General features: G+C 51.3%; 1 protein-coding gene across 14 annotated transcripts in view; it reads left to right on the top strand.

Annotated features, from left to right (window-relative positions):
- The window catches only part of CEACAM20 (CEA cell adhesion molecule 20), a 75,942-nt gene that overhangs the window by 57,851 nt on the left and 6,883 nt on the right, over positions 1 to 11,208 (top strand). For all 14 annotated transcript variants that reach the window (XM_087870884.1, XM_087870877.1, XM_045814311.2 and 11 more), the window contains 7 exons: positions 2,055 to 2,132; positions 2,703 to 2,981; positions 3,447 to 3,728; positions 4,915 to 5,193; positions 7,896 to 8,174; positions 10,435 to 10,549; positions 10,756 to 10,841. In XM_087870884.1, the coding sequence (XP_087727010.1) occupies positions 2,055 to 2,132; positions 2,703 to 2,981; positions 3,447 to 3,728; positions 4,915 to 5,193; positions 7,896 to 8,174; positions 10,435 to 10,549; positions 10,756 to 10,841 (1,398 nt within the window). The remainder of the gene's footprint in view (positions 1 to 2,054; positions 2,133 to 2,702; positions 2,982 to 3,446; positions 3,729 to 4,914; positions 5,194 to 7,895; positions 8,175 to 10,434; positions 10,550 to 10,755; positions 10,842 to 11,208) is intronic.

Below are 11,208 nucleotides of genomic sequence, written 5' to 3'. Positions count from 1 at the left end.
ACATACACAGAGAAATGAAGACAAATACCAAAGAGATTGACAAAGGTAGAGAGAGACCAGAGATAATGACATATACAGAAAGAGTTGGAATTAGAGCCACAGAACCAGAAGCCTAGACAGAAATAGGGGGACAGAGAGGCAGAGAGTGAGAATGAGAGGAGAAACTGTAGCAGAGGGAAGAACAGGGAGGGACAGATAGGAGAGAGGAAGACAGAGAACAGACAGAGACAGCAGGGCAAGTGTACAAACGCAGAGAAATAGATTCAGGAGAGTCGTGGAGACAGCGAGAGAGAGCCAGAGAGAGAGGCAGGGAAAGAGCTGGAACGTGACGCTGAGACAGGAGAAGACGGGCAGAGGGAGGATGTGCCAGCCCCGAGTGGCCAGGTCACACCTCAGTCAGGACAGGGGATGGATGTGACATTGATGCTTAGAGTCTCGGAGGCAGAAGGAAGAAACTAGGCTATTTTGATAAGAAAAAGCATTTTGGAGGCAAAGAAATGATTTTGCAATATGTGATGTGCAAAACTCAGCCCTGCTTTGCTGTGTGGCCCTGAGACCGGCTCTCCGCCCTGGCTGACCCTGGCAGGCTGCAGGGGCTCCGGGGTTCCCCGGAGGGGCTGTGAGTTATCAGCTTCTCTGCTAAGTTTGCTTTGTGCACAGAAGGCAGGACCCTGTGGGGAGGAGGCGGGAGGGAAGGGGCCAGGTAAAGGCTGTCTGCTGAGGGAGATTTATCTCGAATGGGTGTGATGAGACCCACCGTTGATGCTTTCACTCGTAGTATTTCTTTTGTCCTTATAATGGTTACATGAGGTGGGAACTGTTATTACTCCATTTTACAGATGGGGAAACTGGGACTCACAGGACATTACCTGCCCCCAAAATATGACAAAGCTGGGATTCACAGGCAGACAGTCAGGCTCTAAGCTTGTGGACTTAACCTCTAGCAGTATTACAGGCAGAAAATACAAACATGGCAATAATAATAATGACTGAGCACTTACGGTGTCTGTTTTAAGCACGTCACATCTGATATCTCATGAAGCCTCACAACAACCCGATGAACTAAGTTAAGTTCTATTCTCCCCATTTTGCTGTTGAAGAAACTGAGGCTCACGAAGAGAAAGCCTCTTGCCCATGATGATAGACCTAGGAAGCATGAGAGTCAGTATTTGTTTCCAAATATCCTAAAAGTCCATGCCCTTAACCACTGACTGAGCAGGGAACCGGGTAGGGCTCGGCCAGACCGGAGTCCAGTGAGGGCTGGAGAGAAACATAGCTGCTAGCCTCTGGGAATTGGTCTGAGAGGAGGGGTGGCGGGTATCAAGGTCAGCTGCACATGAGCATGGCAGCTGGAGGTGGGGGGTCCCCACTCATGCCCACGGTCTCTTCAAGCCTGAATGTAGATTGGCCAAATGGAAAACCAACAACTCTTGCTATCTTGTTCCCTTTTCCTCCCGGGAGGGAAATCTCCACCTGAGGGCAAGTCTGCGGAAGTACCAAAGGTTAATTCCCCCCACCAGAGATAATAGAAGTTCCTGTTTATTAGGGATCAGCTCTGTGCCCATCCCTGGGCTCACAGGAGGAATTTTGGTGTTAAGAACACATTCCTTAGGCGCTGGCAGGCCAGGTTCAAGTTTGGCTTCTGCCACTGAACTCAAATGGTCTCGGAAAGGGACTCCACCTCTCGGAGCATCTCCTTCCCTCTGTGTGGAATGAGGAGACTGGTCATGTACCTCCTGTAGGGTGAGCATCCTGGGAGGGGGCACAGTGACCCTCGGGGGCCCCATTACAGCTTGCCGCTTGCCAGTGTTCATTACCACAGCCACCCTAAGATACAGGTGATATTATGGCCATTCTACAGCTGGACAAATTGGGGCTCAAGAAGATTACAAACATGCCACAAGTCACATGGTCAGTGAGTAATGGCTAGGAGTCAAGCCTTAGGGGTGAAGTGTCATGTCCGTGACCTAGACCTCCCTCTATGAAGACCATAACTGAACCCCCTCCACACACACCTCTCCTTCTCTGAATGCCTCTTCTCTCTTCCCCGCCAGCCTCACTTTTGACCATGTGGAGTCTGCCAGCTGCAGCCCAGCTCACCCTTGCTGCCAGCCCACTTAACATCACCCAAGGTGAGAAGGATGTTGTTCTGTCCAGGTCTGGGACCCCAGACTCGTGGCCGATTCAGAGACGTGGGCACAGAAAACAAGGCTATCGTTTTGATGCCTGCCTTCATCCTTAAGCACCCATCAGGATTCCATGCCCAGAGTCCCAACAGGACAAATCTGATTGGCCCGGCCAGGCTCTGGCAACAACCGGTCAGATCAGTTGTATTGGGGGCAGGGGTAGAGGGGTGGCCTGTGGTTGTGGGTGGAAAGGTTGGCTACGAAGTGGGCAGTGGGATCTGGCTGGCATCCCAGTTACAAACGTGATTCTCCTTACATCTGATACTAATTGACCCACTGTCCTCAGATCCTTCTGCTTTATTTGTCCAAGCCGCTTTAATGAGGCTCAGAGAGGGGAAGTAAGTTGCCCATGATCACACTTAGAATGAGCAGCAGATCTAGCATTTGAGTCCAGGCATTGAGCTCCCCTGTCTTCTGGCAATTCCGGTCCAGTCTCTCTGGGTCCCTCTGGAGCTACGTTTTGCTTGGTCCTCCTCTGTCTCTGCCTCTGTCTCCTCTCTATTTCTCCCCGTGCAGAACTGCTGGCCAGGCCCACCATTTCAATCAGCCAGGACACTGCCATAGAGCAGAGGGGACAGGTGACCCTCTTCTGTGACACCAAGAATGCCAATGTCACCATCCACTGGTTCGCCAACAATGTCCCCCTGGTGTTCCATGAGCGCATGCTGCTGTCTACAGATGGAAAGAAACTCACCATCCTCACTGTGCGGCGGGAGGACTCTGGGACTTACAAATGCAAAGCCGAGGGTTTCCGCCAGGTCCAGAGCAGTGACCCCACCTTCCTGACCGTGAACTGTGAGTCCCTGTCTGTTCTCCCCAGCTCCTCACTGATACCCCTTTCTGGGTAATTTCCTCTAGTCTCACAGCTTCCGATACCACTGAAATGTGGACTTGTCTACCCTTGGCTCCAGATGTATAACTAACTCCTTGTTGTCTCTACTTGGACTCTACTGGAAACATCCAAGTTAAAATATCCAAAACTAAGTTCCTTAACCTTCAGATGTTTGCTACAAAATCTTGCCTGGGTAGGGGCAAGGAAAGAGCATTTGCTGGTATGCTTTAGATGTGTCTTACGATCCTACTTTACCCAGGGAGAAGGCTGACGTTTAATTTCCATTAGACTCCTGTATCTCCTTTGTAATTGATCCAGAGCTTGGGTGGGGAGACGAGAAATATTAATATTTATTGACTCCCGAGGTCTCCCTAAGAGAGCCGTTGCTGATGTGATCGTTACTGCTGTGATTGTTCTTGTCCTTCCAGATGGTCCTGACCCATTTGAAATCAAGTTGGATTCTGGTGTATCCAGCAGGGAGGTGGTTGAGGTGCTAGAGGGCTCCACCATGACCTTCTCTGTGGAAACGCAGTCTTATCCACCTGCCGTCCACTCCTGGTTTCTCAACAATAACTCGGCTCCATTTTCCACCACGAGAACATTCACCATCCAGGCCATGTCCACGGAACATGAAGGCATGTATAGGTGCTTGGTGTCTAACAACGCCACCCACCTGCTCCGCCTGGGGGCTCTTGAAGTCCGAGTCCTTGGTGAGTCTCTTTGCCCTGTTCCTCTCCTTCGTTCCTCTGAGAATCAGAGCTACGCCAATATCCCAGAGGTTCAGGGGGACCCAGAAGAGTGGGGATTTCTTACGTGGCTGGAGGCAGAACAGGGCTCTGACCACAGAGAAGGACCCGGCTCCTGGCTCGGCCCATCTTCCACAAGACCTTGTTGGCTCTCTGTGGGCTGGCCGTTCTTTGATTCTGCGAAAGCTGGTGGGGGGCTGATTCTCTATCCATACAAACATTAACACAGTAGTCACATATCTCAACACAGAAATAGTAACCACATATGCACAGCACCCTCACACACATGCACAACACACACAAGACACACGTAATTCACGCACAATGAATACACCACAACCAACACACAACATGCATGCAAAGCACACACAACACGCATACAACACATAACGCAGCATTGACCTACATCACACGCTTACACAGACCCCAACACATGCAAGCAACACACTCACACATACACACAACACGTGCCACACACGGGATATACTGACGTAAAACACAGACATACGTATCGCACACGCAACACATATACCACAAACAGCACCGCAAACACACATACACTGTTGTGTAAAACATACATGCATGCAACATGTAACACACACACAACACACACATTACAGTCACTCAACACCCTCACATACAACACAGAAAATACACCACACACTATGCATTCGATACCCTCTGCGCACGTACACAACTGACACACGTTACACATACTCAGTATCTACATACCACACACACAACACAGTCACACACAAAGCGTATAGAACACCATACAACACATGTGCGTAACACATATGATACCACACACGACATACACTCATATGCAGAAAATATACACACGCAATACACACTCAGAGTGATAGTCACAAAACATCTGTACAACACACACAAACTCATACACACATGTCCATACACCGTACACTCACCATACACACGAAACCCATACCATGCATAATTGTCACACAGCACACACTCATACCTTCCATACAATGCAATCATAGGCAAAGAACACACACACACACACACACATACACACACCACCCACAACACATACACACATATTGTTGGAAAGCCCTGTGGCACCCGCCTGGGCAGGAGACTGGGGAAGGGTCCCTGACCCCCACCCCGTGTCTCTGTGTGTTTCCAGAAATGCTGACCAAGCCCAGCGTTGTGTCCCCAAGCCTGAATCTCATGGAGAATGCCAGCTCTGTGACCCTGACCTGCCAGACCTCCCACAAGGGGGCTGGAGTCCTGTGGTTCCTGAGGGGCCAGGCCCTCCTGCCTAGTGAGCACCTGGTACTGTCGGCCGACAACAGGAGCCTGGTTATCCACGGCCTTCAGAGAGATGACACGGGCCCCTATGAGTGTGAGGTCTGGAACTGGGGCAGCCAGGCACGAAGCGAGCCCCTCACGCTCACCATCAGCTGTGAGTCACCCAAGCCGGACCTTGTCCTCTTCTTGTCCTCCTTCCCTCCCTTTTGGTTGCTACTTCTAGCCATTTGTTCCACAATTATTGAATACCTGCTCTGTGCCAGGCATGTCTGGGCACGGGACAAGGCAAAGCCCCCGTCCTTGTGGGGCTTACATTCTAGTGGGCAGACACACCTTAAACAGCTAAGCAAGGGAGAGGCATGGTGTGTCGGGCGGGGACAAGGAGAACCACGAGGCAGCAGGAGGGACAGGAGAAGTTGGGAGGGGAAGGTGCTGCGGTCTTAGGTGGGGTAGTCAGGGGAGGCCTCCCTGAGGAGGCGGTGTTCACGCAGAACGTTGCAGGCAGCTAAGGAAAGAGGGCGCCGGGGGAGGGAGCAGCGTGTGAGGTGGGTGATGAGCAGTGGGCATAGGAACCCAAGGAGGCCAAGGCAACCACGCAGGTGAATTAAGGGGAGGACGGAACAGGAGAGGTCGGGAGGTGAAAGGGTGGGGGCAGATCCTGCAGGGCGCCGTGAACCGTGGAGAGGGCATCGGGAGCAACAGAAGGCTCTGAGGGGAGGGAGGAGAGGATTGGACTTAGCTTTTCACAGGGCATCCTGGACCTTTGTCTGTGGGGTGGAAGCAGGGGAGAGGGAGGAGGTTGAGAAAGTGGTGCGTTTGTTTGGGTCCTTGGAGAGGCAGACTCCAAGGTAGGATTAAAGGAGTGACACGTGCAAGGATTTTAGTAGGAGGAATGCTCCTGTGCAGAAACGTGGAGAGGGAGCCTTGGAAGGCTGGGGGAGCCAGTGACCGAGACGCTTGTCCCACCCTGAGCAAGCAAGGGAGGGGGAGGGAGAAAAGGTTGGGTGGAAGCATGGAGACCACCATGCAGTCTGAGGAACATCATCAAGGCTGTTGGGGAGCTCTGTATCTCTAAGGAAGGGGCCTGCCTCAGTTTCCCCAACACGCTCAGGTACAGGTCAGGTGCAGCCCGTGGGAGGGCTGGCAGTGGATTTCAGGGGCTGGGCACTTGGTTATTGAAACTCCTGCTGTCAGAAGTCTGCAAGGCCCCTTGTCGGGGTGGCCATAGTTGTCTGTCAGGGGAATGAGAAGTGGTTGGACCATGGGACCATGGATTCATTTTGAATCTAAAACTCAGGATTTGCTGCTGTTGACACAAGTGAAAGAGAAAGGGACAGACTCCAAGGTTTTTGCCTGAGCCACTCAGATGATGTAGCCGCCATGAGCTGAAGTGGAGAGGAGGTGCCTGCAGCAAGAGAAAGTAGGGTCCACGTGTATACGTGTTAAGTAACGGGGCGTAAGGAGATGGGGGTTACATACACCGCTGCTCTCTTGTTCCCTTCCCACTTCAGTCCTGAAACTGAAAACTGCTCTTTTGCTCTCCCTCTCTGCTGAGCAAATGTGGGGTGCTTGATACATAACAGCCATGACTTTTGGAGCTCCCAGCCTACTCGGGATGGAGAGGTCGATAATCAGGCCAAGACAAAATAGTGTCAAGAGGGCTGCCATGGGACGACAGGATTTGGGCAACCCAAAGGAAGCCCCCACCGGTCTGGGGGATGTGGGAAGGCTCATTGTGAAAGGTGGTGTCTACCAGGAGATCCAGAGGACGAGTAAGTTAGCTAGGTAGAGCAGACTCCGGGAAGAGCATTCCAAAGAAGGAAGAGAATGTGTGAAGGCTCTGAAGTAAGAGGAACCATGATAAAGAAGGAATCCAAGTAGGATCTTTTTTCTGAATTGAGAGTGGGAGGTGTGGAGAGGTGAGAGGTGGGGCTAGAGGGGTCTGCAAGGGCACAATTGTGAATGAGCTCATCAGCCATGGCCTTTGTGCTAAGGGTACTGGGGAGCCATGGAGGGTTCTGAGCAGGGGAGGGATAGTATCAGGTTTGTACTTAGGGAGCCCCTCTGGCTGCTGTGTGGAGGATTTGACACCGGGATGGGAAGATCCTAAGGGATCCTGTTGGCCATGGGGTTCGGATGGGGAGAATATCAAAGGATACCTAGGAGGGGATGGGGGCAGGATTTTCCTCCTTCCTGGAGTGTCCCAACCAGAAACTCTTTGCATCCTTCTTTCCACTAGTTCACATTAATTTAAATAAGACAAAGACCCAACTCTTAGTTTGCATGAGAAACTCAACAGCCATTTCGTTTGCTTCCTTCGTGCATGTGGGAGGAAAGCCAAGTGCCAGTGCTGTCCTTCTGGCTTCAGGAAGGAACTCCACAAGTATCTCTACTTTGGAGAATACACGGATATAAATTTAAATATTGCAACAGGGCTATTTGCTCTTCAGTAAGAAAGTCCATCAGAATGGTAAAGTTTTTGGAAGCGTGGGGCTATGCTCACAGGACACAGCAACAATTTGGGAAGCCTGGGTGCTTTATGAGGCTCCCTGGTGAAGCTCGCTTTTGCAAGGGCAGGGGGTTTGTGTTTTATTTTGATGCTGGTTTTGCTTTGGGTTTCTCCCTTCCACGTTGTAGACCTCAGTCTGCCTGCTTGGCAACTAAGGAGGAAAAGGGAACATCTTGCCAAGACTCCTTTCAATGGCTGTTGAAAGAGCCTTTGTTCTCCAGGCTACCACCTAGAATTCTGTTAGTTATACCTGAGAAGGGAGGGAAAGGGGTAAAGCTTCCAATACAGAAGGAGAGCAGGCATAACAAGAAAACTCACCGGTGGATAATATTTGCCTTTGCACACAGACGGCCCCGATCAAGTGGCCATCACCAGCGGGGCAGCGTCCGGGGTGGTCAGCACCATCAAGGCGGAGCTCAACTCCAGCCTGACCCTGCAGTGTCAGGCGGAGTCCCAGCCGGGCGCTAAGTTTCACTGGACCATTGAACACTCCACCACTGTGTATATGGGGGAGCAGTTAATCATTGGGGTCCTGACCTGGGAACACCAGGGCATCTACAACTGCACGGCCTCCAACCCACTGACCCAGCTGGCCCGCTCTGCTTCGGTCTTAGTCAGAGTGGTAGGTGAGTACCTCGGTGCCCCTTCCCCTGGGGTCCAGGCAGCTTTCCCCAGAGGGCAGCCCCACTCTCTAGACTTCTAGTGTGACAACGAGTGTGTTACATGGGGCAGGTTCCCAGTCTGGAGCTGCTGAATCCCAGCCTGTAATGCTTGGGAGCTAGAACCTCTCCTTCCTAGCTGCGTGCCCTGGAAAACCCTCTAGGTTGCTCTGAGCCTCAGTTTTCTTACCTGGAAATGGGGATTGTGGTGCCTTATCTTCCAGAGTTGTTTAGAAGTACAATGAGTCAGGGAAATAGTCAATGAGGGAAGGAGTGAACTGGTAGGAATTATATTAATTATATATTTTTAAAGATTCCATTTGCTTGAGAGCGAGTGAGCGAGAGAGAGAGAGAGAGAGAGAGAGCGAGCAGGGGGAGCAACAGAGTGAAAGGGAGAAGCAGACTCCCTGCCTGGCAAGGAGCCCGATGCAGGACTCGATCCTAGGACCCTGAGATCATGACCTGAGCTGAAGGCAGGTGCTTAACCGACTGAGCCACCCAGGCATCCCTAATTATAGGAATTATATTAATAACAACTGGGTGTGACTGGCCCTGTATTTCTGTCCTGAGTTCTTGAGAGGGCAACACAAGTGTCGCCGTTAGCCAGAGTTTTGTATCCCAGCTCCAATACTTACTGGCTGTGTGACCTTGGGCATGCTGCTTAACCTCTCTGGACCTCTGATTCCTTGTGGGTAAAACAAACATAAGAGTTGTGCTTATATCATAGGGTCATTGAAAATTAACCAACATTTGTAAGGTTTTTATGGCAGTGCCTGGCATATTGTGTTTATTAAACAAATAAAATTATTCTTTATTGAGCCTGTGCCGCATGCCTGAAACGAGCCTTTCCGTACACAGTATCAGCAAACGCTGCTTGGGTGCCCCCTGCCAGCCAGCTCTGAGCTGGGCCTGCTAGCATCTCTGTTGTGTAGGAAAGACTGAGCCCTGTCCTAGGGTTCGAAACCAGGCTGGCCACCTCAGGAGTCATGTTCTTAGTTGTGACCGAGTGGAGGACCCTGTGCAACTTCCCAAACTACCTTATTTAACCTTCAAAACAACTCTCTGGTCTTGTGAAGACCATGTGATGAATGGAGAAACAGAGGCTCGGAGGAGGAAGCAGTGAGAACGGTTGCTAGTCATGGGGGTGTTGTAGGATTTGAATGAGATCATGTGTGAAGGCCCCGTGGAGCTTAGAGCCTGATGGATGGCAGCTTCTATGGTCATCATCATCGGATCATATCATCGCCTTTTATCAAGTACCGACTGTGCGTCAGGCATAGCACTCTTACTCTTACGTGGGATCTCACTTAATCCCCTCAAAGCCTAGAGGGTTGCCAGTGGCTATGCTTGTTTGACACAGAAAGAAATGAAGGCTCAACGAATGAAACTAAGAACCCCCAATGCATCCTGGAAGCCCCCTCCTGCCCCTCCAGAGCAGAGAGCCCCTTCCTCTTCCCCCTGCTCCTCATGGCTGCCTTCCTAATCCCTGCGGCTGGACTTCACCCCTTTGGGAAGGCTTCTGGGCAGAAGCCGGATGGGCAAACACAGGCCCACGTTAATGATTACAGCTGCCATTTATTAATCCATCAGCTGTGGTGTGCCCGGCATGAGCATTCACGATCTCATTTCATCTTCACATCATCACTGTGCGGGGGGTACCATTTCCCTCACTTTGCAGATGAGGCAATGAGACTCAGAAGGGGAGGTCACTTGTCCGTGGTCACAGGGCCCAGAGAGTCAAAGGTGACTCAGGCATGAAAATGAGGGGGAAAATGGAGAGGGAGAAAGCCAGGTTTCTGGTTTTCAAAGTCCTTTCCTCTGAAAGCCATATTTGATCCATCATCCCCAAGCAGTATTGTCATCCCACCATTAACTGACCACTTTCCATGGGTCTAAATACTGTTCTGTGTTAAGCATGTTGAACATTCCATAGTTGGAACATGAATACCCTTCTGTTGAATCTTTTCAGCAACCACTGACACTATTATCCCTGTTTTACAGAGGAGACAAGTGAAGCACAGGTTAAGTAGCATGGTCAAGGTCACACAACTGAGATGTGAATAGGCCATTGACTGCAGAAATGACTCCATAAAATGCTGCCTCCCAGTGACTGGAAAACACGTGTTCATCAAGTGACAGTAGAGATAAAGCCAGAGCTTGGGAATGGGGATGGGGGCAGGCATGAGGGTGTGTCAGACCAGGGTCCTGATTCTTTCTCCTTGCCCAGCTCCCAGGTCATCCCTGTCTGCAAGAGTCATTGCTGGCATTGCCGTCGGGGCCCTGACTGTCACTGCCCTGTCCGCAGGGCTGGGCTGTTTCGTCTGCAACAGAAACGCCAGATGGTAAAGCTGGGAATGGGGTAGGGGCATGGCCTGCAGGGGGCCTGCCTGGCCGGAAGTGTTGCTGACTATGGTGCTGAGGTGTGTCTGTAGCAACTGGGGAACTCAGGGGGTTTGGGATGTTGCCCAAGAATGGATGTGAGATATGGGTAGGGCCTGTGAAAATGGCAAGGGCTGGAGGCAGAAGAATGAGGGATTTGGGGTTTCAGGTTCTCAAGGAAAAAAGCAGAGGACCCCATCCAGGAGGGAGCAACACCCACCTCTGCGGAGGGGCCCCATGCAGAGTCCTGTTCCAGTAAGTGACTTCATGGCTGATGCGATGGGGGGCTGGGGAAGGTGCTGGTATGGGGAGCCTGGGCCTCTGCTCCCAGCTTTGCCACTAGAGATCATGGATGAGACTGGAGCCAAGAACTCTGAGGAGTTCTGCCTGTTCCAACAGCCAGAGCAAAAAATAGGGCATTTGTTGCCATTCTGTCCTTCTTCACTCTCAGAAAACCTTGCTAGCTGATCGCTGTAGACAGAAAGAATCAATCACAACTCTCATCCCTGCTGAACTCAAAGTCAGCCTTATAACCCGTCTCAACACAGTGCTTCCTGTGCCCTCTACTGATGGATGGGAGCTGACTAAAGGCAAAATGAAACATCTTCGACATCTCTGGGCT

The sequence above is a fragment of the Ursus americanus genome, chromosome 21 (genome assembly GCF_024610735.1).
Source record: "Ursus americanus isolate L20-20 chromosome 21, mUrsAme1.1.p, whole genome shotgun sequence".
In the NCBI taxonomy this organism is placed as follows: domain Eukaryota; kingdom Metazoa; phylum Chordata; class Mammalia; order Carnivora; family Ursidae; genus Ursus; species Ursus americanus.
Note: the sequence above shows the minus strand (reverse complement) of the source record. Positions and strands in the feature narration are given on the sequence as shown.